This window comes from Apus apus, chromosome 8, assembly GCF_020740795.1.
Source record: "Apus apus isolate bApuApu2 chromosome 8, bApuApu2.pri.cur, whole genome shotgun sequence".
NCBI classification, from domain to species: Eukaryota; Metazoa; Chordata; class Aves; order Apodiformes; family Apodidae; genus Apus; species Apus apus.
The window spans coordinates 6,833,424-6,861,110 of NC_067289.1; the positions used below are offsets into that span (position 1 = coordinate 6,833,424).

Genomic DNA, 27,687 nt, shown 5'->3' on the forward strand with positions numbered 1-27,687 from the left:
AGAGGGTGATAAGACAATTGGAATGGACTGCCCAGGGAAGTGATGGAGGCACCATCCCTGGAGAGGTGTTCAAGCAAAGGCACTTAGTGCCATGGTCTAGCCAGTGTGGTGGCGTTAGGTAGAGGCTGGACTCATCTTAGAGTTCTTTTCCAGCCTCAGTGATTCTGTGATTTTGTGAGCACAGGCACCAGCTGAAGGTAGCAGGGAAGGAGTACGAGCTGTTGGGAGCAGCTTCTGCCTTTTCCTCACTTTTTTCTTAGCATGTGGTAATTTCAGGGATGAGCCAAATTCAGATGCTGGAACTGAGCAATTCCCCCTGGCCAGGGAAGTCAGTGGCTCTGAGATGCCATCAGCTATGTGTGGAGCTGCACAGGCGTGAAATGTATCATGCTCAGGCTGAAAGGATCTTAATTTGAGAAGACTGGTATTTATAAGACTTTGGATAATATTCTGTTAAAATGTTACTATCAGCTTTAGCTAAAATTGCACACTCTACTTTAAAATGCTACAGATTTACCATTTTCATGCTGGATTAAACAGTTATTTAATCTTGGGACCTAAGAATTTTAGTGACTAGGACCTGGAGACTGGCCATCCTGGGCTAAATTTGCACTGATAAGCTGAGCTCGAATAATTAATATTAGATTGCAGAAGCAGAAGGAAAAGACAGCTTTCAAACTGTCTAATATAGTAGAACCAAGCGTGAATAAAACACTGAGACAGATGGGAGTAAAACAGCCAGTTGCTAAGGATTTTAAAATTTTTCTGATAATTTTTTTTCTTACCATTTTTGAGATTGGAAATACTATATTCTCAGCAATCCCTTTTATCAAAGCTACAATACAGGATTGTAGCAGATTGGCTTTAGGCCATTCCTTCAATTTTAGTGAGAGCTTTGGGTTTTGCTCCCCAATTTTATTGCAATGGATTTTGTCCATTCGCAATCTAATAATTACTGGCAATTGAAATGTATCAGCAAGGTAACAGGCCCACTGAGCTGAGATGATTATAAAATACTGAGGCAGAAGAATATCAAATATCAACATGCTGCAATTAGGTGCAGCTGTGATAAGAGTCAGCTATAATAACTTCTATTCACCTTCAAGGGTTAAAATTGGCAGGTATATAATTTTGTATTTAACTCTGGTAAGAGGTGCTTATGGAAGCTTATTTAGCAGCCTCGTTTTTTCTAATATAGTGGGAGACAGTATTCTCTCTTTGAATGCTGATGTTTTTTCATGTGGAAAAAGCTAGTATTCACACTGCCCTGGATTAACAGGCATGTCCTATGTAAAACATATAATGTTGAGAACACTCAGTTATGGTTAGTACATGAGATAAGCAGGAGTTGCAGGAAAAGCAACAGGGATTATCACAGTCTACAGTGTTAGGCAGAAGAAGTAAAGGAAAGGCCTCATTTAGCTTGACAAAGGAAGAGTGAAGCCATGGCCGTATTTTGACAGCTCACATTTCTATTAGGAATAAACTTCCAACTCTAAGGTTCAGTGATCATTGGAGTGGATTGCTTGGGGAGCCTCTGTCTAGAACAGCTCAGGTCATTCTCAAGAATGGATTAAATGCAGCTGTTCTGATCTTGGTGCTAGGGGACAGACACTACCATCCCTGAGTGTCCCTTCAGACTCTGCTATCAGTTGTTCTAATGCATTTAGCCCAGCCTGAATCACCCTGTCATAAACATGGACATAGTTTGCAGATCTTCTCTGCTGACACAATATGAGACTAGGTAGTGCCAGCTATTTTTCAATCACATTTTCTTGAAATACTTGTGGGGTTTTTTTATAGCCTCTTCATTAGAAAGATCGTATCACAGTCCAGAACCCATCTATACATCTGCACAAATCCAACCTTAGTCCTGTGGACAGGATAAATGTGTAAGCCTGTTCTTCAGATTCTCACTGTTTTTGTAGGGCCTGTATTTGCAGAGCATTTTAAAAGCTTATGTCTAGAAACACTCCTGTTTTCTTCCATGCTTTTATGTTAGTGGTTGGGCAGACTCACAGAAGAGATGACTTTAAACAAGAATTGTACATCTCCAGCAAGGTAATGCCTCCTTGTACACCAGCATTTTTTGAAGTGCAGCTTGGGCACAGTGAATACTCTGTATATTTAATATGGTTTATGGGCAATTACTGTATCATTGTAAATGACCTAGCAATGTTATTGTAATTGCTTTGTCGATGACACCAGAGAAGAACTAGTCCAAAGTGAAAGAACAACTAGTTTAAAAAAAATAATAATCCAATACCAGTGTTGTTCTATAGCTTTAGTTCAACTGGTTTATCCTGCTTGTTTCTTCAGGCATAACCACTGCATTGAATTCTTTCTTCTAGCTTCTTCTCTACTCCTTCATATACTATAATGAGCTAGTTTCACATTTAAATACATCAGCTTATCTGATACTGCTTCTTATTTTGCATCTCCTCAGAACTGTTAAGATCTACTGGCAGACTTACTGTAGGTTTATAAATTTCAAAGCTCCAGGATTAGTGTTGGAACTTGCTGTCTTCAGAATTCTGTTAGGGGTTTGAAACTTCAAATCACAATGTGGTTCCCTTCATCTTCTGTAAGTTTTTATCTCTGTTTCCTTTTTAGAGAGAGGTTTACCTTTTTTTTTAGTATTATTTTTTAAATTTGTTGTACCTTTTTCTGTCCAGATACGTCATTGTTGTATTAGTGGCAACATATACTTTTGAGACAGTGTAAACAGACACATGTAACATTTTTGCCAGAAAGCTTATGTCTCTGCAATGCACTATTTACTAAATAATTGTCTTGGTAAGTATCTGAAAGGCTGAAATTACAGTAAAAACTAATCCTGTACTTTAGCTGTTGCATAAATTAGTTTCTATGAAACCTGCCTAGAGGAAATTCTCTGTATAATGGATGAATGAAAGAATAATCTCTCCTTAAGGATCTTTCTTTGGTGTAAAAAGAGGCAGTTTGTGCTGCAGTGTTAACAAAAGTGAACAAAATACTATGTCTACTTCTGTGAAGGAACAGCCTGCTAAGGCACCTTCTTTTCTCTAAGTACAGCAGTGTGTATTTTCTTCACAATATAAAACACCTTGAGTCTCCTTCATAATGCTTACACTGCAGAGACTATAAATTATGTTTTTCAGGCTTTTTAGTAGCAACATCAGCCAAAAGAAAATTTGCCACTTCGTCCCTAGCCTAGCCCAAATCCACACACACCTCTCTAACTCCAGGTTCAAGCTTGAGCCAGCTTGCCTGGCAGAACTAGGTTGTTTGACATTAAAGCTTACAGACACTGTAGAGATGAGTTATCTACCAATTACAACAGCTTATCAACTGCTAATCCAATTAGTCTGCACGGCTGCACAGTTGCGTGACTCTCAGGCTCAAGGTGGGCAGTAATTCACATGCACTGATACAGCTAATGCTTGCAGAAAAGACAAGCTCTAAAAATTCTCCTAGAGGAGGATGAGTAAATCACTAAATATCCGCAGAGTAAATTAGATGCTATGATCACTGGTGCAGGCGGTACGTGATCACATTGTATTGACAGCTCCTAAAGATCAGTCTTGCTTGGAAGCCACCTAGAGTGAAGGTGAGGAGAGCATAGCTAGTGGGCCAAATGCAGCATGTGGCGACAAGACCTGATCTGGCACCAGATGAGCTGCTTTGGGTAAGGGGAGCACTCGAAGCTGTGCCTTGGCCTGCATTCACTGCTCTGAATTTACACCACAGCCTTAGGGACAACTAGTTGTACAGAGTGTGGCAATTAGCTTACACAAAGTCATCGCTCTTAGCACACCTGAGGACTTCAGGTAGTATGTTTTTTGGAGGAGAAAAGCAAGGACTATGCAAGTGATCTTGTAGTAGAAAACTTGCAAATACAATTTTCTGTATAAATAAATGTTGGACCTTAAACATTATTTTAAAAATTCCTATTTGATTACTTTAATAACCTCATCAATTTGAGGGCTCTGCTTTCTTGGACACAGGGTTGGTGAACCGTGTTTCATTTCATAGTGTGTTATCACAGCTTCATAGACACCTGAATGCAATACTGGAAAAATACTGAAAAGAATCTTAAACACAGGCTGCTACCAGGTACCACCTGACAACCCACAAAGCAATTCCACTTGTCACAATAAATGGGACATCAAATATACTTGGCTAAAATGGATATAAATTATTAAAATGGGGTAAATCACAAAGTGAAGTATTAGATATGCATTTTGTGTATTGGTATAAATAATAATGTTTATTCTCTTTCTTGCAGGAGGTGAAGTCACCAAGCCCAGATTTGCTCAGTATTTCCATGGCAGCCTGGCTAGTCTCACTATCCGGCCAGGCAAAATTGAGAGTCAGAAAGTGATTTCCTGTTTGCAAGCCTGCAAGGAAGGTCTGGATATTAATTCTCTTGAGAGTCTCGGCCAAGGAATAAAGGTGAGGAATGAACTGATATAATCTTTGATAAAAATGTAGACCTGATTTATGAAGTGGAGAGCCCAAGGTAGAGTACACACAGTACAAATGTACTTCCAGAAGCAGTGTAATTTCCCATAAAGTCATGCAAAGAAAAAGCAGAACAAGAGAGGAGCTGTGATGCTGCAAAGAAAAATGTTTCCATTATTGCAAAGGTAGGTGCTCAGTAAGTAAGGCACTGCTGATATTTCAGAGTCCATAAGAATTGCCAGGTCATGTTTTCATGCTTATTTTGGTAGTTTTACAGAAATAGACATGATTCCAAAGAGTTATGTAATTTTGATCTCATGTAGCTCTAAAGCAATGGAAAACATAAGTGGAATATATTTCATCTAGAGGCAACTCCAAAAGAAGTTACAATGCAATAGTACTGAAAATGTGTTCCAAGAGGAAAACAATGTTATGGGACATGAAAATTGGACAATAAAAAGCCTAAAGTGAAGAAATTAAATTAGTTTATTATCCATGTTCATTATGCATATGACTGTCTTTACTGATAATGTAAAACTTTTTCTAAAATTGAAAAACAACAGACAGAGAGAAATCTTATTTCAGTTAACAGAATGGCAAGATTGGTTTGCATTCATTAAGACAAAGTCTGTTCTTTTGGATACATATGTATGATATTGACTGTAACTTCTATAATACTTACATGAAGTACATTCTCAGTTTCCCTTTGCTGATACCATTATTAGCTTAACAGTGTTTACACATAAGGCACAGGAACACCTGTCATCTGTTTCCTAGCACACAAATGACAATATCATCTTCCAGAGGAGCTGAGGTTCAGATTCAATCTGGGAGGATGCTTAGGTGCAGGCTGTGCATCCTGTGAAACTGCACAGATGTTTTTTTTTAGTGTGTTGGTTTTCAGTGGCGAGGAGGATGGTGCTGGAACACTTGATCTTGAGCATGCAGAGGAAGTGCCACATACTACATTTCATTAGCTCTAAATGTTTTCATTGCACAAGGTAAGGAGACTGACCTGATACACACTCAAATGTCTGTCTAGGTGATAAGTTGCTATGGTGTATTATCACTGATATGTGTCCTGAAAACAACAGTAAAACCAAAAATGGAAAGTGCAAAGTTAAGGAGGAACTCTGCTAGCTCTAGCTTTTATATACAAGCAAAAGGACCCAAAGAAATTTTTTTCTTCATCCTACATCATTAAGAATTTCACATGCAAAATGACACACTTAGGAGTACAAGTTATTTTTAAGCAACGCATACAAAGAGCAGGTAGGGCTTTCTGGAACACAAGTGTATGTGCCTGTGAGTAAGTTCTTTGTTGGGATTTTGCATGAATTGAAGCAGAGTACTCTTGGTCCATGGTGCTTAAAAGCATAGTAATTCCTGCCCTATTTTCACATGCTGAAACTTGACAATAGGGGTCTTATCTCATGGGGTTAGAAAAAATCCCTGTTATAGCACCCACTGCTGCTCCAGCATGCGTGCTTGGCTTCCTCACTGCTAGCAGTGCAGTGGGGACAATGAGGGTTTGTTTTCCACCTTTCCTCTCTTTCACCAAAGTTTAAAACACTTTCATTTTCCAAAGTACAGATGAGGCATAGTGGTTTTTTGAAGTTACTGTTTCCATTTTTACTTCCTTAGCAAGCTCAACAGTCATTGCAACAGCAGGAGGCAAAAATGAAGGGAGCGGTGAGAGAGATGTGGGAGGGTTTCTTGTCAGGGCTGATAGAAAGCAGCTCAGATGAAGGCAGAACAGTTGGCACCTGACCTTGAACAGAAGATGAAAAAAAAGGAAGGGTTTCTAGTGTCAAAAATAAGCATACCTGATCTCAGACGAGCATGTGTGACAGTTGGAGAGATGACAAGTTCTGTGTGGCTACTTACATGGCTCTTAGCAGATTCAGTGTTGGCAAACTGATGTTGAAAGGTGTTTCTGCTGGGCACTTTGGGCTCTTGTAGCTTCACCCTTTAGCCACCTACGAAAGAGCAATGCAGCTGTAATCAGTTTCTGACACAGTAGTGTTGGACTTTGTCTGCAGCCTAATTTTCAGATATCTGTAACAGCTCTCAGAAACCCTGTCTAAACTGTCACTATTTTTAGCCTTACTTAATGAGAAAGACAAAAATGGCTCAGATTAGGGTTTCTCCAGTCCCTCTGGCAGCACTCCAGCTGTTCTGGCAGCTGAGCTATTAACTAGCTAGCTAGAGTCTCCTTTTGCTAATTTTATTCTCTACTACTGCTAGCTTTCAGGAAAGGAAAAGACGTGCATGCAGGCTGTGACTCATGTTAGTCCTCCTCTTTGTTAAAAAATACCCTTCAGTCTCTTATGACCTTCCTGCACAAACTTTAAACCCAGTCCTCTGTGTTGTGATCGACAGAGAACCCTGAGTTCATTCTGATCTTCACAGTCTATTTGCTCTTTTGTGTTTTAACTTTTTACATTGTAAGGAAGTGTAGACAACCATTGCCTGTAAGTAATAGAACATGTTCATATAATCAATGTCCAACTTTGGGAAGAAACTGCATGTGAGGGAAGGGTGCACGTCTTTGTGTTTTGTGCTGACAGCTGTAGGGTGCAAAGCCAAGGGGGTTAATCTGGTTTTCTCTGCAATGCAGATGGTTTGCTGAACCAATTAACAGACCAAAAAAAAATGGAATCAGGATGAATTATGATGAAGATAAAATCAATCATTTACTAAGTAGATATAGTAGCAGAGTTCCTTGGTCATGAAGACTGTTTCGTGTCCAATGCAATGGACTGGGGAAGGATCAGGGTTACAAGAATAGCCATTGACTTTACAAGGTTTGTTGGCTAAACGAGCAGCTGGGTTTGTGAACACAGAAGCTCCATCTTAAATCATGACACCCATATTGATCATGAGACAGAGAAAGGAGAAGCCCCTCTATTGTATCTGACGTTAATGAAGATGCAGGATGCAAATGTTATAATTGTTTTGTTCATTCATGTTGAAATATATCTCAGAAACATAGCCCAGGTTAAAATCCAGCAGAAAGCAGGAAAAAAATGCTTCTGTAGGCTACTCTGGTTTAAGACAATATTTTTGAATGGGGGTTGTGTCTTATCTAAAAAAAATCACATCATAATGATGATAGTAAGTTAAGGTTTTGAGCCCTGCAGCCACAGAAATAGTATCAGCAATGTTGGTAAGACAGGCAAAGTGCAGCAAATCAGGGTTAGTTTAATATAGAATCAATTACACCATTAGTTATTCAGATTTAAGTAGATGACTAATGCAAGTGTGTGTTTTAGGGAACAACATGTGGATTCAGCCAACAATAGCTACAAAGAATTTTTTTTTCTTCAGTTATTAGATTTTAAACTTAGGTCTGTGCAACATTCCTTAAAAATGTCTTATTTTGTACTCTGTACCTGATGCCTTAAATACTAATTATATGCATTTCTCCTAGTATCACTTCAACCCTTCCCAGTCAGTCCTTGTCATGGAAGGAGATGACATCGAGAATATAAATCAAGCTCTCCGAAAGGTCTCATACATCAACTCCAGACAGTTTCCTACTGCAGGCATACGACGTCTGAAAGTCTCATCTCAAGTCCAGTAAGTTACACTTCAGCTGAACTGATTAGATTAGGAATGTTTTTAATTAATTATTTTTTTCTTTGGACATGTAAAAAAGGAGAATGTTGGCTTAATTACATTGCTAAATTGTACTTTTATGTTATTGAGACTAAAGGATGAATTTTGTTTACTTTTATGCTCATTTCCATCATGGTTTTCTTTTTTATATCATCCTTTGAAGAAACTTTTCTTGTTAATGTAATTTTCTTGTGTTCTCTTCATGGTTTGGAGCAAACTTATTGCTTCTTCCTAGATAGCTAGAGCCATGACTTTACAAAGCAGGCCTATTACACTTAACAGATGATCTATCTGCAAGAACTGTATTTGTAGCTATGCTTGAAATAGTCGTTGTCTGCGTGCATCCTTATGTGTCTGTCAATTCTGAAGTACTAGTGTTGGGTGTTAAACAGAAATCTGTGTCCTTCCATTTTCATGCAACAATAGTGACAGAACCTGCACAATAATGTTTACAGTTCTACATAATCAAAGAGCCATCTGCCACTCCTGAGCTCCCCTGGAGTAGTTCTCAGTTACAGCAAGTTGTACAGTGCAGTGAAAGCAGATCTTAGAGGAAAAAGAAACACCAGTTCTTGGCACACTCATCTACTGAGTGTACTAGCAGTACCGAGTGCTAGGTTTGGTCTGGTGCTGTGGGCTGATCATGCTCAGCATTTAGAGAGACAGCATCTTCTGATGTAGATACCCTGGAAGCAGAACAGTTTGAACACTAAGGGTGGCCCAAACCTGCTGCCAATATGAAGTAGGCAGAGTGTGTCAGGAGATTCACCTCTGAAGCACAGTGCTGATTCAGATGAATACGCTAATAGAGGCCCCTTTTGTCCCCAGAAAGTACTGTGGGGTGCTAGAATGAGTCCCTGATGGGCCCAGTTTCAAGAGATAATTAAGCCCTTTTATTCACACAGGACAAGATATATACTGATTAGATATTGCTTTAGGAATTTGATGTTAAGTTTACTAAAGTTAGTTGTTATCATCTAATTATTTTTTTTTAACCAGTGACTGGTTAGTTACATATCAGTTAAGCATCAAAATGTTACTCTCACAGTGGCCCAACTAATGCTTGAGCTTGTCGTGCATCTGTTTGTTAAGCTGTTGCTACATGATTTCAGTAGCTGTGAATGTGGGAGGGGATGAGAGGCAGAGATACTGTCCCTGCTGCCCTACGTCCACAGTGGTACAGATGCATGTCCTGATGTGTGGCAGTGGCAAAGTATGGAATAGACTGATGTGAAACAATACAAAAGGATCAGGTGGGGTTTGGGCAGAGCAGGTGCCATACACCTCTGATGTGCAATGTGTGACATGCATTTAATGAATCATATATTTTTCAGGTGTTTTGGTGAAGATGTCTGCATCAGTGTCCCAGATATAGATGCGTATGTAATGGTGTTTCGGGCCAATGAGCCCAGGATTACAATAAGTGGGATGGATCACTTTGCTAGACCAGCTGCACAGTTTGAAAGTGAAAGAGGTGTTGTTTTGTTACCTGACATCAGGATTGTCAGCACAGTTACTAAAATGGAGCATCCAGTGGACTTAGAACATGACAGAGGTTTGTGGATTTCTTTCAAATATTATTACTTACTCTGTAACATGACCCTTTACATTTTTTAAAGGATAGTGCAAACAAGTAATACAAAGGAAGTCACTTTACCCAAATTCACTCAGGCAATGTTAGGCAGCAGCAATGCTGTACTGAAGACATTATATTTAACACATTGGAAAATGAGTTGGTAATAGATCACTATGTGCTTCAAAAAAGCAGCTTTTCCATTTAGTGTCTTGCCTACTTCAAAATAATTAATTTTCACTCTTCTTCACATATTCAGTTGAATAACATTTTCATTAGAATCCCACTATTTGAAACAGAATTTTGTACTGGTAAAGTGGAAAGCAGTAATTGACTAATAGTTGGAGTTTTGTCTGTTCTTTCTTTTGTTTCCAGCTCTGCTACTGACTTGTGAGTGATACTTGAGGAAGTAATCTTGTTCCTCAGTTTCCCACCTATATAATGTAAATACAGTCATTTGCAAAGATTTTTTTCAATGATGACAGTTTGTTTTAATGCTGAGCAATGTGTGAATTATTATTTGACACTAGGTGAATGTTAAAAAATGAAAATAATGTTTTAAACAATTGCCTATAAAGGAATCTTCCTTTTGGATGTTTGTGTGCAAGGTAAATGAAATAGTAATCTGAGTAATCACTCTAAACAATATTTCTTGTACTAGAATGAGCAGCAACTAGATGTACCTCTCTTAAAAAGATAAAATCACTAATGATGGCAAGTGTAGGGGCCTGGATTCCCTGAAGCCACGCTCTGTAATAATGCTGCTTGTCACTTGCCTGAAACTTCGTCTGTCCTCTGAAGGCTGGAAAGTGGATGATGTCATAATATCAACTGCATGCAATTACAGCATGTAATGAATTCTTGCATACAAAAAAGAGATCATTATCCATCACTTCAGATAAAATTTATGTATGTTGCTCCATGTCCCTAAATGTTATGACACCTCCAAAACTGTTCAGGGAATTAGGAACTACTACCTTCCAGTTTAGTTCATTAATTTTGCCTACCCAATTTTTCCCAATACGATTATTGACATAATTACTGTTGTAGCACCTTTTAACCCAAAAAGCCTGAGTTTCACCTTGAGATTCCTGGTCTTGAAAAAGAGCATATCAGCATTTCTTAAACTATTACTAAATTCCTTGAAAATCAGGCAGCTCTCTAAGGGGCCATCTCTTGTTTATTTCCAGTAAGGGCAGTTAAAATGGATAGATACTAATTGGCTTTAGGAATAATCATGTTTTGCAAAAGACTATTGAATTCTAAGTCTCAAAATTCCTGCATTATAAGCTTAAATGCTGGTGTGCTGCTGCTTGTCCTGACATGTATTTTTCCAGTTCAGTTTTCCTTGAGAAAAGAATGAATGTGTGATACCAACCTGGTATCAGTACAGTATTGAAAAACAGAACTGTTTATATGACTTTATTTTCAGGATCAAATTTCAGTTTTCTCCTTCTGGTAGTATTCTAGAATGCCCTTTATTACAGAGCAATGTATTTGCTATCTATCTCACTAGGTATTTGCAGGCCTTCATCATAGCACCTGAAGATGCAGACACTGCTCTTCTGATTCACTTCAAGTGTGTGTTGTATTTAATATTGGCAAAAACAATTCAGCTGTCTTTGCAAAAACTGAAAGCCCTGATGCAAAGCACATCCAATGACTGCACTGTTCTGTCATCCTTTATCTTAATTTCTTTCTTCTTCTTCTTCCCTTTTTTTTTTGTTTGTTTGTTTGTTTGTGTGTGTGGTATATGCCATGTGTTCACAGCCAATAAGCCCGTGGTACTAGAGGAAATGCTCCACAACTTGGATTTCTGTGATATTTTGGTCATTGGTGCAGAACTAGATCCTGAACAAGAGTGTTTAGAACTAGATCATGTGGAACTTCAAGGAAAACATCTAGATGCCACAAATTCCACAGCAGGATATTCAATCTATGGTATGTTCATGGACTTTGCTTTGCTTTATTTCTTCCCAGCAAAAATTGCATTATTGGAATGAAAGGATTAACTTGTAAGAAGTTAAACAGACATTTGTGATGTACCAGCCATAAAATATTCCAGAAGAGATCGTGTCTCAAAAAGCACAGTCACTGTTTGATCTCTGGATGTGCTGTGTTTGTCCTATGGGATACAGCACAGCTTTGTTTTGATCTCAGCATCCCTGTTGCTGCTTTAAATATGGAAGTTCTTCTGGACCATCATGTTGGACCATAGGACTGAGGAGATCCCTCAGTCCTCCTGCACAGTGCTGGTAACTCATTGGCCATTTTTTTCAATTGCTAAATAATTTATTCTAAAACTTTACTGCTGTAATCTTTCCTTTCCATAATGGACCTTCATTCATTTCCAAAAACTATTCTCACATCATTTAGTACCAGCCGGAGCCTGTATCAGGGAATACCTGCTGCACTGCCTTTTTCAGTCCATTCTGCCAAATTTTGTCTTTTCTGTGAACATTTGATGTCTCCTGTACTGCACTGAGCATTTGTTACATAGCATCTCCTTGGGATGATGACATCTCTACCACCATTTCAGGTGTGGGCAGCATGCACAGCTACGAGCAGGTTCTTCGGCAGGTGCGCTACCGGAACTGGTGCACGTCTGCCACCTCGGACAGGAAGTTCAGAGTCAAGTGCTCAGAGCTAAATGGACGTTACACCAGCAATGAATTTAACTTGGAGGTAAGCAAGCTTTTAGTCACGTCTTCATTTCCAGCACTGGGGCTGAGCACTGGCTTTCTCTTCAGCAATGCTGAGTTTTATTTAAAATATGTAAAATGACTGGCACATTTTGGTAACTATAATCAAATAGAGGAAGAATTCTAAGTTCCACACAAATGGGAAGCTGACTCCTCCTGATGTCATTCCTCAATGTGGGTGTCTCTGTTCCACTGCACCTATAAAGAGGTCACCATTCTCTTGAACTCCACTAAGATAATTACTGCTGTTCAAGCAGAATGGAGATTAAGATCATCATCATTGTTCTTCCATGGTGTAAAAATCTCCTACAGGTCTTTTTGAAGATTTATAGAACTGCTTGAAAGTAAATCATTACAGCCTCATTATTTTCCCTAGATTAATTTTTTTTTAACTTAACCTGACATGCTTTTCTTTCCTGCAGCTTTCACCTTTTCAGTTTTGCCAAGCACCTACCCCCTTACAATAAGCTTTAGAACTTTTTCTCTATCAGGTGGAGATGATTCCAATTAATGTACATTATTTCAGATTCCTTTGAGGAGGATGGTCAGTATGCAGGTAACAAACACAAAGGATGGGCTTCATCTGTCATATTCTCTTGGCTCCACTAGGCAGACATGGTCAGTTACCTCAGGAATATTTAGGTAGCACTTGTGACCTTCTGTATGCTGCTCCTAAGTCTGGTGCAGCACAATACTCAGGGACTGGGAATTACTGCTGATACCTCAGCAGGAATCACGGACCTATTCTGAAATATCATCTTATCCAGCCTAGAAGCCAGGTGCCACATAACTACAGGATAGGACAGGACCTCAGCAATAAGCTCAAAACTTAATAATTGGCTCTGAAGTTTTTTACATGTTTATGTTGTATTGAAAATTCTTTTCAACTTAGCATTCTGCAGCCCTGATCATGACTTCAGGACTTTTACTTACAACTGTCAGTAGGACAGAGAACTGATATGTTATAATATGAGAAAGTCAGTCTAGAAGTAGAGATATTGGGAAAACTGAAACCTCTTCTAATTCTCTCTTACTGATTTGGTTTTAAACTCAGCAAGTTTGATACATTCTCTGTCAGTGTTCAGAGTGACAAATCTCCTGCAAACTTTCAGGAAATGCCTCAAAGCTGATTAGTATAGTGAAAAAAAAAATCTCTACTTACAGGTACATTTTTAAAAAAGCAAATTTTCTATTTCACTTCATATTCTACAGCTAGAGATGTTAGAATTCATTTTTAGTGCTAGAAATGAAAATATATTAATCTGTCTATTTTTAACTGGCATAAAAAATAATTTATTTTGCTTTTAACATCTATCTAATAATGTTCCTATTTGCTGATGAAGCTCATAGTTGAATGTAAGGTATGGAGCAAACAGGCTTGGAATACAGAGCACTTTTTATTATCTGATCTCTTATTTTTCTCTTGTGCAAGGTTAATATTCTACACAGCTCCAACTTCATGGACCATGTAAATCATATGATAGTACAACCACAGTTTCTCCAATCTGTCCACCACCAAGAGGGAAGCATAAGTGCTGTTCGCAACTCAGGTATGTGATGACTTTATAGACTGCTCATAATGATTCTTCTATGTCTGTATTTCCCTTATGATTCAGCCTGGTCAACCAGTAAAGCCCTGAAGGCAGTAGTTAAAACTTGTGAAACCTCACAGAGATCAGTGCAGAGGTACGAAAGAAGGTAACATTGAATTATCTTCTTGCTTGTCGAGGAGATACCTTCTAATAAAAAACTGGTATCCTTTTTTGAAATCTGCATTATGTATTCTGACCCACATCATTCAGAAAATGTCTAGTTTTTAGTATCAAATGTAATGAACTGTTATATTTATGCTTATATTGTCTTTATACATCTGTATTTTTATGGCATATTAATTTCTTCCCATCCCTTTTTAGCAAAATGAATTCATGTTTGTGTGATTTTTTAAATATATAATTCCTACAGTGATTCTATTAGCTGCCATCCAGACCTTAGTCAGGAACTGTCTGGAGAGAAGATATGTCTACATAGCTATGTGCAAGGGGCATTAGTATATATTAAATAAAGAATTGAAATATATTTTTTAGACTATATGAGTTAAAGTATATACCCATATCTGCAACATTTTGAACTAAGTTAAATCCAGGACAAAGACATCTGTTCAGTTGCTGGATTCTAAAAATCCTTTTAGCTGAAAGATACATATGTAAAGAAGCAAAGCTGATGTAAAGTATAGATAGTTATAATGAGATATTTATACAGTTGTGCTTAGAAAATTACTCTGTTTTTCTGTACACTCATACAGACATATTACTAAAATGAAATTTATTTTCTTACAAAATTAACTATTGATATCTAGTCTGTTCTTCTTTATTTTAATATTGTTCTGATTTCATAATTCCCTTCTTACAGGCAGGGCAAGGTGATGGGGTACAGAGCTACTATAGCTCCTGGAACTGCAGGACCTAGGTAGCAAAGGTACACAGAAAAGGCAGCACTTCTCCACTAACCTGATTATGGGCCTGATAATATAAGAGTAGTTCAGAGAGATTTCTTCCTGTGACAAGGTGGAGACAGAGGCTTCTGAGAGTGCAACAAGGAGTGTTGTAACACAGGCAAATAGAGTGTCAATGTGTCATTTTATTTATTGGAGATTGACATTTAAATCACAGTACAAATTATTTGAAACCTTTGAAAAGATAAGATGTGAGATACACTTTTTCTCACAACTGAGGTTAACACCTCAGCTGTAATCAAAAGGAGACAATACACAGGTAAATAACTGATCCTTATTGCAAAAACATTAGAACTAATTGTTTCTGCATTGGTTGACTGCTTGTCTTCTGTAATAATGATGTGGCTTAAACAACAAATGGTAGGCATATTTACTTTTTAGTTATCATTTATAATGCTCATTTTAAGATATGTGTAAACACCATTCATGTTTGCTCTGCCTTAGTATGTGGGCACTTACCAACACTCTCAGTGGTCCCTGGCACACAGCAGATTCACAGGCCGAAAGAAAAGGTGCTGAGGGGAAAAATAGAAATAGCATTTAGTGTTTTGTAGGTAATTTGTTCCACAAATATAAGCCCATTCCTTTTCCACTTTTTGTTCCAGTCATTCCCAGTGTGGCTACTGTTGTTATCATAATCTGTGTGAGCATTCTCGTCTTCATCGTGACCCTGGGCGTCTATCGCATCCGGATGGCTCATCAGCGCCGCGCTGCCGACAGCGAAGGGAGTAAAGAGAATGAAATGGATTGGGATGATTCTGCTCTCACTATCACTGTCAACCCCATGGAGGTACATAACTGAGGATGATATTGACATGATACTGACAGGAGGTGCTGACTGGGCTGGTAACTTACTCAGCAGTGAGTTTCAAGCCTCTTTCAGAGTACACTTGTTTAGGCCTGGCGGAACAGTCGTAGGTATGTGCACTCAGGACCCCATCTCAGGTTTCAGCTCCACACACCATGATAATATGTAATTGAGCACTTAGTGTTTGTTCTCATATGTAATTAGTACATAGGATGGTGAAGAATTCTTGGGTGCAACATCACCTCCATCTGTATTTGCACCTTAGGTACCCAAGACAATATTGTTACTTAATTTTTAACTTTTTAATATAAACACTAATACACTAAAAGGAGGGGAATGATGAGCAGGTTAAATAAATTAATATTGCAGGCTTAAATTTTGGGCTTATTTACATTAAATTCTTGTTAAAGTAGGTTTTTTTAAATGTTTGCTATTGAATTGTATCATATTTGATGGCTAATAGTCACATAGTGATAAAAAGCAGGTTTTTCCCAGCATGTCAGCATTTCTAACTGTGGAGTAAATGCTCACATTCTCACAGCCACTGGCTAGCAAGAAGGCACTTTCCTTCTACTGTCTCTCTCATTTCTTTAAATATACTGTAGAAATATGAAAAGCCTCACCAGACAGAAGAGGAAAGTGAGGAAGAAGACATAGAAGATGAAGATGAAGACACAACCAGTGCTGAATCAGATGAAAGTGAAGAGGAAGAGGAGGAGGAAGAGGAAGTGATTGTCCAAAAGGAAGCCAAACAGAATGCCACCAGGAGAGAGCAGTTAGAGTGGGATGATTCCACACTCCCCTACTAGCCGCCCTCCAGCCACGTTGCTCTTTTGTAACAACCAATACAATGTCTTTTCAGAGTCTATGAATTCATTGACAGGATTTGAACTTCTGCTTGCCTATAACTGTTTTGCCTAAAACGACCTTGTTGTAGTAATTCATAATGATAGAACTGACCCTTTTCTACAAAGCCCAGAGGGAACATGGTACAAACACACTGGTAGCACCAGTAATAAAGTAATCCAGAACCTGATCTGTTAGCAAGTGTAGTTCTCCGTTTCCTGTTTCTGTAACGCAGATACGTGACAGAAGTCCTGTCACTCCATCCATAGAGGTTTTTGCCTTTGCTGTTTTTTTCATACAGAAGAGACTGCAGCTTGTTATGAAGAATCACTTGTGTGCGTCCAAATAACAGTTGCTATTTGACTTCACAGTTTTACAGGTATGAAATATAATCCACCTTCAAATGGGGGCAGAGCTTTAGTGCTACAGGTGGCAGAAATTGAATGCCATTTTTCATCTTGTCCTGCCTTCTTGGATGTTAACTGTCTTCTGTAGGGGAATATCTAGGACTTGACACGGGATGCATGTGTGCCTGTGTAGAAGTGGACAATGTATTTTTTTCAGGCATGCTGTCAGTACCCTCAAGGCAGGGATTTTTATCCAGCCCACACACAGAAACTTGAGAGGTTAAAAAAAAAAACAAAACAAAACATCAACAGGCTGCTGAAAGTTACAAAAGGAAAAATAATAATAACAAAAAAAATCATTCTGTGTCCACAGATTGAGTTATATGATCTTATGCAAACTGTAAATTCTAATGGGATTGATTTAACTGAAGACCTGTAGAGCTGCTCATTAGTTATGGATTGAGCAATTTGCAGCAAATCGATGCTTTAAATGGTCTGTCTTGTAAATTCATTAGCTTGCTGCAGTATCTTACTGAAGTAGTGGAAAATAAGTGACCCCATTATTCCATAGCTATGTATGGTTGGGATTTAAACAATGATTTTTACCTGAGGAAAATATTCCCTTTTCCTTTAGTGAATGCCAGCTGGAATTCTTGTCTGGCTGTATTCTGTAAAACATTGTGCCATATTTCTTCTGTACCCTTACCCACCTGGCACAAGAGAAAGTGACAACATAACACAAGTGTCAGCTTTCTTTTGGGCTTATAACTCTCCCTTATTTCTTCCTCCTGAAGCCATTAATGTTGAGAAAAGGTTTTATAAATTAGAACAGGAACAATTAAAACCTACTTGGAACCAAAAGAAGTGAGAACAAAACTATACTCTTAAGAGGCTGAGAGAGTATTTTAGTTTGTTATGGTAACACAGCATATTTTTCTTAAACAGTTTAAAAAGGGAAAAAAGAAAAAAAAGAGTAGAAAAAGCAAAGCTACGTACAATGTGTTGGTAAGTCTGTGTGGTGTGTTTTTGGTCCCCTTTCCTTAATTCTCTTTGGATCTTCAAATGCTCTGCATACCAAATGATGCAGCACTTGCTAGGATAACTGCTCTACTAGGAAACAGAATGGCATGGACGTGAATGCTGCCTAGTAGCTTGTTTGTTGTTTTTTGTTGGTTTTGTGATTTTTTTTTAAGTACCTCCTTTTCTTTACAGTTTCATAATTGACTTTTGGTTTTTGCTTTTGTAATTTGCTGTTTAAAATGAGCTGCTTCCTCTCTCCCAGAAAAATAAGCAGTCTTGCCACAACAGGACCTTCCCAAGTACCCATGAATGAGAGTTGATATTGCAAAAATTAATTTGAGCAAACTTGAGGGTATCCACCTTCCTTAATACTAAATTTTTAGCTGCTCCTAAACTTCAGAATGCAGAGAATATATTATGGCTTTGAGGATTCTTGTAATTCCAGTTTCTTCACCTGACAATTGCAAGGAAAGCCTGACAACAACTAGACCTTGTAGTTTAGTAACTAGAAAGTAAATGAAAAGAGCTCCAAGTTATTTTTAAAATTAGAGATCTTCATGCTTCTCTTGGTTGTGCCAACACAATTGTTATTAACAATTATTAATTATTGTTTAAAACAATTATTGTTATTAATTAATAACAATTATTGTTATTAATTATTGTTTAAAACAATTATTAATTGTTATTAATTATTGTTATTGCCAACACAATTGTTATTAAGACTGGCAATATAGATATTTTCTTATCTGAGCAGTTCTTTTATTTTTATTCTGGTGTCTCACATGTATTCAACTTAAAAGAATATTTGTAGAATCAAGGCCACATAAACACAAATTATTTATTTAGCAGGAATAAAAGCTCTGTTAAACAGGAAATTAATTTTAAAATTTGTTGATATCTTGAACAGAGATTTTATGTTAGATCATTTCCTAGCATCCTAAATAATTTCCTAGTGTTACTTTTTTCCTAGTGAAATGAAGCAGGCTCTCTGTGTGATGCTTGTCATCACGTATCAGCAAAGCTCTCTGCTCAGAAAAAATAAGATATTTAAAAGTGGATATTTAAAAGTAAATTTCATATTTAAAAGTAAATTTCATATTTAAAAATGAACTTAATTTTTTTTTTTTAGTTTCTTGATTACTAATATTGATGTTATCACAGCAAATATTAGGGCATCCTGAAAACAGCAATTTACAACCTTATTGACAGCCTTTAATTCTTTTATATGTTCATGTCTTCATCAGTCTATTTCTCCATCTAATAGATTTTTTTAACTTTTTGTTACTGGAAGCAAAACTTCTCATGTCCTGCTGGTATATTACACAAGCAGCAAACAAAGTATTTTCTCTACTGTAAATAAACCTACATTTTTAAACCTAAGCAAAGTAATACAGGCATGTGTGTTGTCATTAAAATTTGGTTTGCAGCAAGATATTCAGCAAACTGAAATGTATCACACTGTATTTATTTTAGATTACTCATTTGAGTGCATTATGAAGCATTTTTCATTCAAACAGAAAAATCCATTTCACAAAATTTTAGTGAGAATGAGATGTGTCTTCAAAAAATGAACCTTAGAATTAGAGTATTTGTATAGAAGTTGACAGCAGTGACTTCATCAGCTAAAGTCTACTAGCAGAATAACATAAAATATCACTTTTAACAATTTTTCTCCCCTCTGTGAATTATTTTTGAATGCTAACTACTTGCTTAAAACCACACCCCACACACAGATACACACAAACGAAAGTGCACAAAAAAAAATTAAAATCTCTGAAGAGGTAACCATAATACATGACATTAGGAATCTGTGACACTAGAGGTCTAACATGACAGCACATCAATAAATGACTTAATTCTTGAAATTCTAACCTAAGGCTGGGGGAAAAGAAAAAAAAAAAGCTGCAAAACCTACAAATAAAATTGAGGCTGGTGAGACACTGTTAGCTGAATTACTGTAACTGCTTAAGTTGCTTTTTTGTGATCAATAGCTCACATTTCTTTTTCACTTGTACTGTCTCCACAGGCATTTATCTTTGCAAGTAAACCTTAAAATGCACCATTGTTGAGCTTCATCTCAATATTTACTGCATTGGCTCACACCAGTTCAAATTAGAAATAGATGCATAGGCTTCATAACAGTTTTTAATACTAATTAAAATGCTACCTGCACATTCAAACTAGCAGCAGTCCCCCACAGTGGGAGTTCAACTGCTTTTGAACTGGTGACCTGTAACCAGAGAGGCAGCAAATAATGCTTTTACCTGGTGGGGATCCCAGCAGGTTGGGACTTCCTCTTCTGGAAGTTTCGGTGCCAGCACATGCACCATCTTGTTCATCACCCCCGTGCATGGTTAGCAGAAGAGGAGACTGAACGGAAAGGTCTGCTGGGATGGACCCAAGGAGCTGCTTCTGGTATCCTGAAATATACATTATAATACCAAAAATTAAGGACATTTTCAAAAGGATAAGGATACTTAGGGAAAGGAACTTAAACTGTGAGAACATCTTCACAAAATTCTCTTTCTTTAATTCCCACATGCTGACTAGATGAAATATCTCCATACCAGTATAGTACCAGTATTGTTTATTGAAAAATCACAATGAAACCTCCTAGCAAAATGCAATTTCCATATAAATAATTTCCAGAAATCTAGCAGTAGGCAAAGGGAACCAAGTGCTAAAAATCTCAGTGTCTGATATCATGACTAGTTTTGAGGGGCAAATTTGCTTCACCTCTCTGGATTGCAGCTGTTTCCATGGTGTGCACTGAATACACTACTCTTAGAAACCACCAATAGGTTAACAACAAGAGAACTGCTCATTTGGCAGAAAAATAAATGTCATGCTTGTGTGGGGAACAGTCCATCTCCTCCCCCCCCACATAAGACTAGACAAAATGTCTTTCAAGCCAGCAAAAAAAGAGGTACCTAAAAAGATATTTTAAATATACTTGGGTATTGGTTTTTGATTAAATCCTAGAGTTGAAAAAAAATAAAATCCATTAGAAGACATTTTGGACAAGTATTGACAGTTGCCAGACTGAGAAATAATGGTGATAAGAGCAAATTTTTGAAAAAATAAACAAACTGATACACAATATTATATGTGTGTGTGTGTATATATATATATAATAGTTTGGCTACATACAGATTTTATGTAATATGGTGTGTATGTATATATATATAAAAAACAATACATTATCTAGAGTAGAAATGCACCCCTAGTTTTATCTGTCATTTTCTATGAAGCTGCATGGATTCAGGCAGCATGTCCAGACTTGCTCTGAGATTGTCTGGAAATCCTGGAAACAAAGTATAGACCGTCTATGCCCTTAAAATGGGCTAATTATGGCTTTTTAGGATCCTAGTCAGATGCTAGTCATCTTGCTAGCTAGCTGGAAATCACAGACAAAAGGCCAAGGAGCTCTGGGTCTGCCCTAATAAAAATTACTGACCAATAAAAGTAGAAACCTGGATGTGCAGTAGACTCATCTTCAAGTTTCACTTACTTTTGACCATAAGCCTTGGGATTAACGCATCTCTGGAGGACCCATGTAGCTGCTGACCTTTACACTTAGTATCTGCATAAGGCACTTCTCATACACCAATTGGACAAACCTAAGGAGGAGATGAGAGAAATAAAATTTAAAATATTAAATAAAGAAAAAAGACTGTCAGATACAGCAAAATTGACTTGAATAAAAATATTGCTATTAATTGTACATAATGCCGTGCTACAGAAGTAAGATCTTCCTCATGTTTCTTCTAGTATCACCAGCCATTATATTAACATTAGATTATCTGCCTCCTCAGCTAAGCTGGAAGGGCGACAAGCTCTCTTCATGCAACTTCCTCATTGCCCACAGTCTGCAAACACATAGTATGAAAGTGCCACTCCAAACAGCTGCAACAATTACAGCCACTCTCCTCCCTCAAAGATCTAGGCATTGCCAGAAACCCCCAACACTCCCCATGCTTATATCCAAACCATGCAACACTTTGCAAAATAAAATAAATATGGTTTACAGCACAAAAAAGCCAACAGTGATCCTGCACAACCTTTGTACATTTGGGGCAATCAGACTATTTGCTTTAGCACTTGGGTATTTCTCTCTTTGGGAGTTGGGTTTTTTGGTTAGTCTCTCCTGGAGTCCAGACTATTTATTTTATCAGGTTGGAGAATAAAGGCAGGTTTGAAGGGTGATCACTAAAGCTATAACTGAGTAAAATATATACGCTTAACTCATCCAATCCTAATAAATATTTCTGCTAAATCTATCAGGAAAATTACCCCATTATTACAGAGGATATCTCAAAAAGTAATTATCCTTCATTACCTTTGTAAGAAGGTGGGATTTTTTGTTTTTCTCTAAAGACAACATGATAATAAAAAATAAATTCACAGTGCTTGAGCAGAGTAAAAAGTGAAAGGGAAGCAAGAGCTTTCCTTTCATACAACTCTAACAAAGGCTTTAAAATAACAATTCTAACCCACGTTATTGAAGCATGACACAAGAAAATGAATCCAGGGAGTGGTGTATGTTCATAACTTCTTTCCTGTGATGAGAAGACAGTTACCAGGTCAGGTACCTTTTTTTCCCTAGAGACATTTTGCTGCCTTCTAAGTAGGTATTGACTAGTTACAGTTTCCATTTCTCTGCTTGTAAATAGGAATAATTATATTGCCATCCTTGGCAAAGTACTGTCAGCCCTGCACATGTAAAGCACTGTCAAAAAGTTCAGCTCTAGTTACAGCCCTCCATTGTGGAACAACACCCCCACCCCCCCCCACCACACATACAATGAATGACACAATGGTCAAGACCTTTAAGCTCTAGTTTCATTATTATTGCCTATGAAGAAACACAATAGTTTCAAATGTTACAAACATTGGAACAGTTCAGAAAAAGCCCTTATTCCTATTTTCAACTCTTAACTCTTTTGGAAATTGTGCATTGATCAGCTGTGTGCATAGATCAGCTGTCGAAGCTACAGGGTCATATATTGTCAGTATTTGTGCCTGTTCTGAGAATAAAACAACAGGATTTTTTTCCCACCTAAGGACATTGTAGGATAAGTGTGCAGCTTTCACTAGGCAAGGTGCACAGAGCCTGCCAAAGGCAAAGAGAAGCTGTCTCCAAATGGGGGACAAAGGTTTTACAATCATATTCTATCCTTAAACTTTAGAAACCTAGAAAATTTCATGGGATTAAAAGGCCTTTCTGCTGCCCTACCTATTTGTTTTTTTATAAATCTGGATATGTTTTTGGGTTTTCAGAGGCATTTAACTTCCTAACTGGATATAAAGATCTTTCAGATTTCTTTAGGTGTATTAGCCCATAAAATAACTTTTGGCTAAAGTTTTCAGGACATTGTAGGGTAAAAACAAAAACAAAACAAACCAACAAAAAACCCTAACAAATTCCAATTATTTTTAATTACATCTTTTTTCTTTCTGCTGCTGCCTCCCCTAAATATATAAACAGATACAGAAGACCTGATCAGAATACCCTGACCAAGTCTGTGATTTCAATTCAGTACTGCAATTGAAAACAAATTATTTTTTTTTTAATCCGCTTCATGTGCACACATATAGATGAGAAGGAGGATGGTTGTTTTAAGTGGGCATGGTCTTTGGAATGTGGAATGGATTAGCTGTAGTCAGTTCTCTTAGAAGACTGAGTTATTTCGGGAAGAGTGAACAGGGAGGTGGGAGAGAATAATGCATGAATAGCAGACAGAAAGATTTAAGTTTTCCAGTTGATGTGAAAAAAGCTAGAATGTAATACTCCAGAATCAAGAGAGATTAAAAGCTGGAGCATCAAACAGTAAGAAAATGGAAACATGCTCTTTTATGCCCAGAACGGACAGCTATCACAGTCAACAAGAAGAAAAATTAATAGAAGGTTGTTGAAGGCTTCTGAGATGACCATGTGTATATGCACACATGCATGTGTGCATTGATACATATATGTATATAATAATGTATACAAGAAAATCACCTACTGTTTCCCAGTATGGAGGTGTTTGTTGTGGTCATGAACTAAAATCTTAAGTTCTACATAGAAAAAAAATTAAGGATAATGATCATCCCTGGAAAATTCTGAGAGCTGAAGCTATTATCTCCATTCTCAAATCAAGCACTGGCATGATTATTGTTAGATTCTCCACAAACTGATACAAAAAGTGTTAGCTACATCTTAAAAGATTTTTTTTGCATTCTGTTGTAAATATTGGACGACCAGAATCTTGAGTAAATAATTGATTGTGATTAACAGGCAGTTCTGTTCAAAGGGTCATCACAACCAGGATGGAAAGATACAGCAGAGTGGGTTACTGTTTTGTAGAGTAATACATGCTATGGTTAGAATTCCTAATAACTGTTCCAGCTAAATTTCAGTGTGTTTAGAAGTTGCTGCTAGACTCATTAAATCATAGAAATAAAGGTTAGTAGTCAGAAAGAAAAAGTAGTATAGCTAGAGTATTATGCTAACAGTGCAGAACTGTTCCCTAGAATATATTTTCTAGTGTAGGGGTGGGGATGTTTCAACCTACTTAAACGTTTCTAAGCCTGGGGCTTCTACTGCTTCCCCTGGGAGACTATTCTAGAGTCTATTAGAAGCTTTTCCTGATAATAAATTTAAATAATCTTTTTTGTAATTTTTATCTCATTAGTCCCAGTTATACCCTTTTGCACCACCCTAAATAATTCCTCTAACCATGATTTATATCCTTTGAATATTTTTAGATAGTTATCAAGTTCATTGCCTTTGGTCATTTATTACAGAGGCTATGAATCCCTCCTCCTCCCAATTCATTCCTGCAGTCTCACATTTCTTACCTTTTAATGAAATATCATTAATACAGAAACTAAAAAAACTGCTATTTCCTTAAATTAGACATGGTCAGTTCACTCTGTTAAAGTGTTCTGTGTTGGTGTGTGTCACTGCGTAAGCTGTCAAAGGTTAAATAATAAATTTATATTGAAATTTGATTTTTAAAAAAAAATCCTTGCTGTAATCTATGGATAAGTTCTCATATAATGTACATTTGACAGTGTCTTCTATGTCGGTATGATTTAACAAAGCCAACCAATAAACATTGAAGCCAACCAAACACTAATACAAAGTAGTAATTTGTTAAAAATTAGATTGTCATTATTAATTTGAAGACAGACATTGTTATTCATGTGCCAATGCTTTCAAGTGTCCCTACACTGATCAGTACCTACTACCAATCCATTCTTTTAAGACAGCTATTTCTCCTCAAATCTCACTGGTAGAATGCACCTACTTTCTAAAGCAGGTACTCAAGATTTCTAGCTGTATCTTAACTGCTGCAAAGAAATAGAATTGTGCCAATTTTCTGAATATTTTCTGAGTACTGGTCAGCCAAAACAGAACTGAAAGCCCTGTGCTCAAAGGCCCACTGCAGCACTAAGAGCGGAGTGAAATAAAACTGTCTTCCTCATTTGCTCTGTCTAAATGGATTGATGCAAAGGGAGAACAGACACACTAAGCCTTCCAGTGTTGACTTAAGGGTAATATACACTTCCCTCAGCATATCTCTGTCCCTAATAAATGACAGCTAAGACAGTATAAATAATATTGGAAGGAATTACAAATTGCCATCAGTGGTGTCAGGTCAAACAAGCATTGGCTGATACAATGGATGAGAAAAGCCAGTGGAAATACCCTTCAGCTTTCTGCAAATCTCTGTGTCATTATAGCTTCCTGTCACCACTTTGTGCACCTTTCCAAAATATCTTGAGTAAATTAAGTCTAATATACTACGGAGGAAGATGATTCAGCCTTGCAAGGTGAGCTTGCAAAGGGAGAGAAAAAAAGAAGAGGAATTCCTGAGCAAGGAACTGCAAAACATGACTTAAGTTATGATGAGCACCAGGGCAGGAATCAGACATTCACCTTAAATGTTGCTGGAGTTTGGTGGAAGGGGTTGTTTCTAGTTAGAATTAACTGTATAGTTACAAAATATATGTTACTGAGAGCTGAGAAATAACTTCATCATGTTGAATATAACCACTCTGAGCTCTAATAGGCTGGGACAGTTCTATTCCATATTCCATACTCCATCAGCCTGCAATGGCATAGAGCTTTTCACACGTAATTCATAATTTCCTAGATTTGCTTCCATGTTGCTGCATCAGTCCTTGTTGAGGAGCAGTAACTGCAGTTGGTAGCAAGTATTTTGCAGCCTGGGATTGTTTCCTAGCAGTCCAATCTCTGTGTAGTTGTGGCCTCTTCTATTTATAATAAAAAATATACCAGATGGGATTCAAATAAACAAATCCTCTATCGTTGCAACCCCTTAAGTGTGTCTCAAAATAACAGACTCTTCTATCCAGGAGAGATGCTCACTATATATATAACAATGTATATGTGAAACAATCATAAAACACATCTAGAAATGTCTTTTTGCAGATGCTAAATGCATCTATGAAAGCATGAATCTATACAATTTATGCAGATAATTAAGTAAATTACTATATGTACTTTAAAAAGTGACTATAAAATACAAATTATTTTTGAACTCAGATACAAATATCTGTTGCTTTGGTGGGTTTTTTAAAAAAACAACATTTTCTTTACGAAAATCTATGGTAAATTTTGAAACATGATAAAGTACACAAAACCTAACTACATGCAGTGGGAACAAGCTGTACAAAACCCCTTCCATGGCATTGTGGTGTATTTCATAAAAGCCACGTCATTTTGCACAGTCATCTCTGACTTTGAGATTGTTAATATCCATGTTTCCCACACGACTTATTAAATGCATAATGGAAATAGAACTGTTATTTTAAAACTTGGCCTCTACTTCTGTAGATGTATAAAACCAGATACATTTTTGTGGTCACTGCGGCACTTTGTGAATTGGCCAATAAAAATAATTTTTAAATTTCACATAAAAGGTAATGTTCTATAATCTTTATTTCACCAATCTATGTAGTGTTCTCATTTTCTGAACAAAAACCCTTAAACATTAACACCTCTGGTGGCAAAGGTTAAATACTTGTTCTGTATCTGCTAGCTCGTTTGCTAATTACTAGAGAGGAACATACTATGTGTCAAAAGATCAGTACAGTTTTAAAGCACCTACATAACTTTTCATTCTTCTGCCGAGAATATGGAAAGGGAAACAAGGAACAGGGAACCTTTTGAAGAGTTGTTGGTATTTACATTAAACAGCCATCTATTTTCACATTTCACTTTGGTCTGATAAATTATGATAAAATATCAAAGATGATTACATGCTGTGTTACACACTTCTGCCTTAACTGATGTATTGTATGGAAATGACACCAAAAGAAGGAGCAGCTGACACACTGGAGGGCTGAGCTACCATTCAGAGACCTCACCAGACTGGAGAAACGGGCTGACAAAATGTTAGCAATTGCAAATGTGCAGTCCTACACCTGGAATAGAATAACCCTTTGCAACTGTGCACGTTGGGGGCTGAAGGGGTAGAATGAATCTTTTTGGAAGAAGACTTGAGGTGTGGGGGTGGACAAGGTGTACAGGAGTCAGCAGTGTACCCTTTTATTGGTGAACTGGCTTGATCAGTAAGAGCACACTAATGGATCAAGAGAAGTGATTATTCCCTGTATCTGGCATTAGCAAAGCTGTATCCAAAACTTTGTGTCTCATTCAAAACACTGACAAAATGGATAATGCAGTAGAGGGCCACCAGGACTGTAAGTACCAAACAGAGGAAGAGGAGCTGAGAGCTGAAATTGCTCAGCGTAGGGGGAACTGAGGAATCTAATCTGATTGCTGTTCTCAGCTACCTAAT

General features: G+C 37.4%; 1 protein-coding gene across 4 annotated transcripts in view; it reads left to right on the forward strand.

Annotated features, from left to right (window-relative positions):
* CLSTN2 (calsyntenin 2) overlaps positions 1–27,116 on the forward strand; it is a 531,406-nt gene extending 504,290 nt beyond the window's left edge. For 3 of the 4 annotated variants that reach the window (XM_051627055.1, XM_051627053.1, XM_051627054.1), the window contains exons 10-17: positions 4,268–4,434; positions 7,877–8,025; positions 9,399–9,619; positions 11,408–11,578; positions 12,177–12,322; positions 13,772–13,889; positions 15,457–15,641; positions 16,265–27,104. In XM_051627055.1, coding sequence (XP_051483015.1) covers positions 4,268–4,434; positions 7,877–8,025; positions 9,399–9,619; positions 11,408–11,578; positions 12,177–12,322; positions 13,772–13,889; positions 15,457–15,641; positions 16,265–16,468 — 1,361 coding nt within the window. In that variant the 3' untranslated portion in view covers positions 16,469–27,104. Of the gene's footprint in view, positions 1–4,267; positions 4,435–7,876; positions 8,026–9,398; positions 9,620–11,407; positions 11,579–12,176; positions 12,323–13,771; positions 13,890–15,456; positions 15,642–16,264 lie in introns of all 4 variants that reach the window. The other variant, XM_051627052.1, reaches the window with a different exon arrangement.
* Positions 27,117–27,687: the final 571 nt, after the last annotated feature.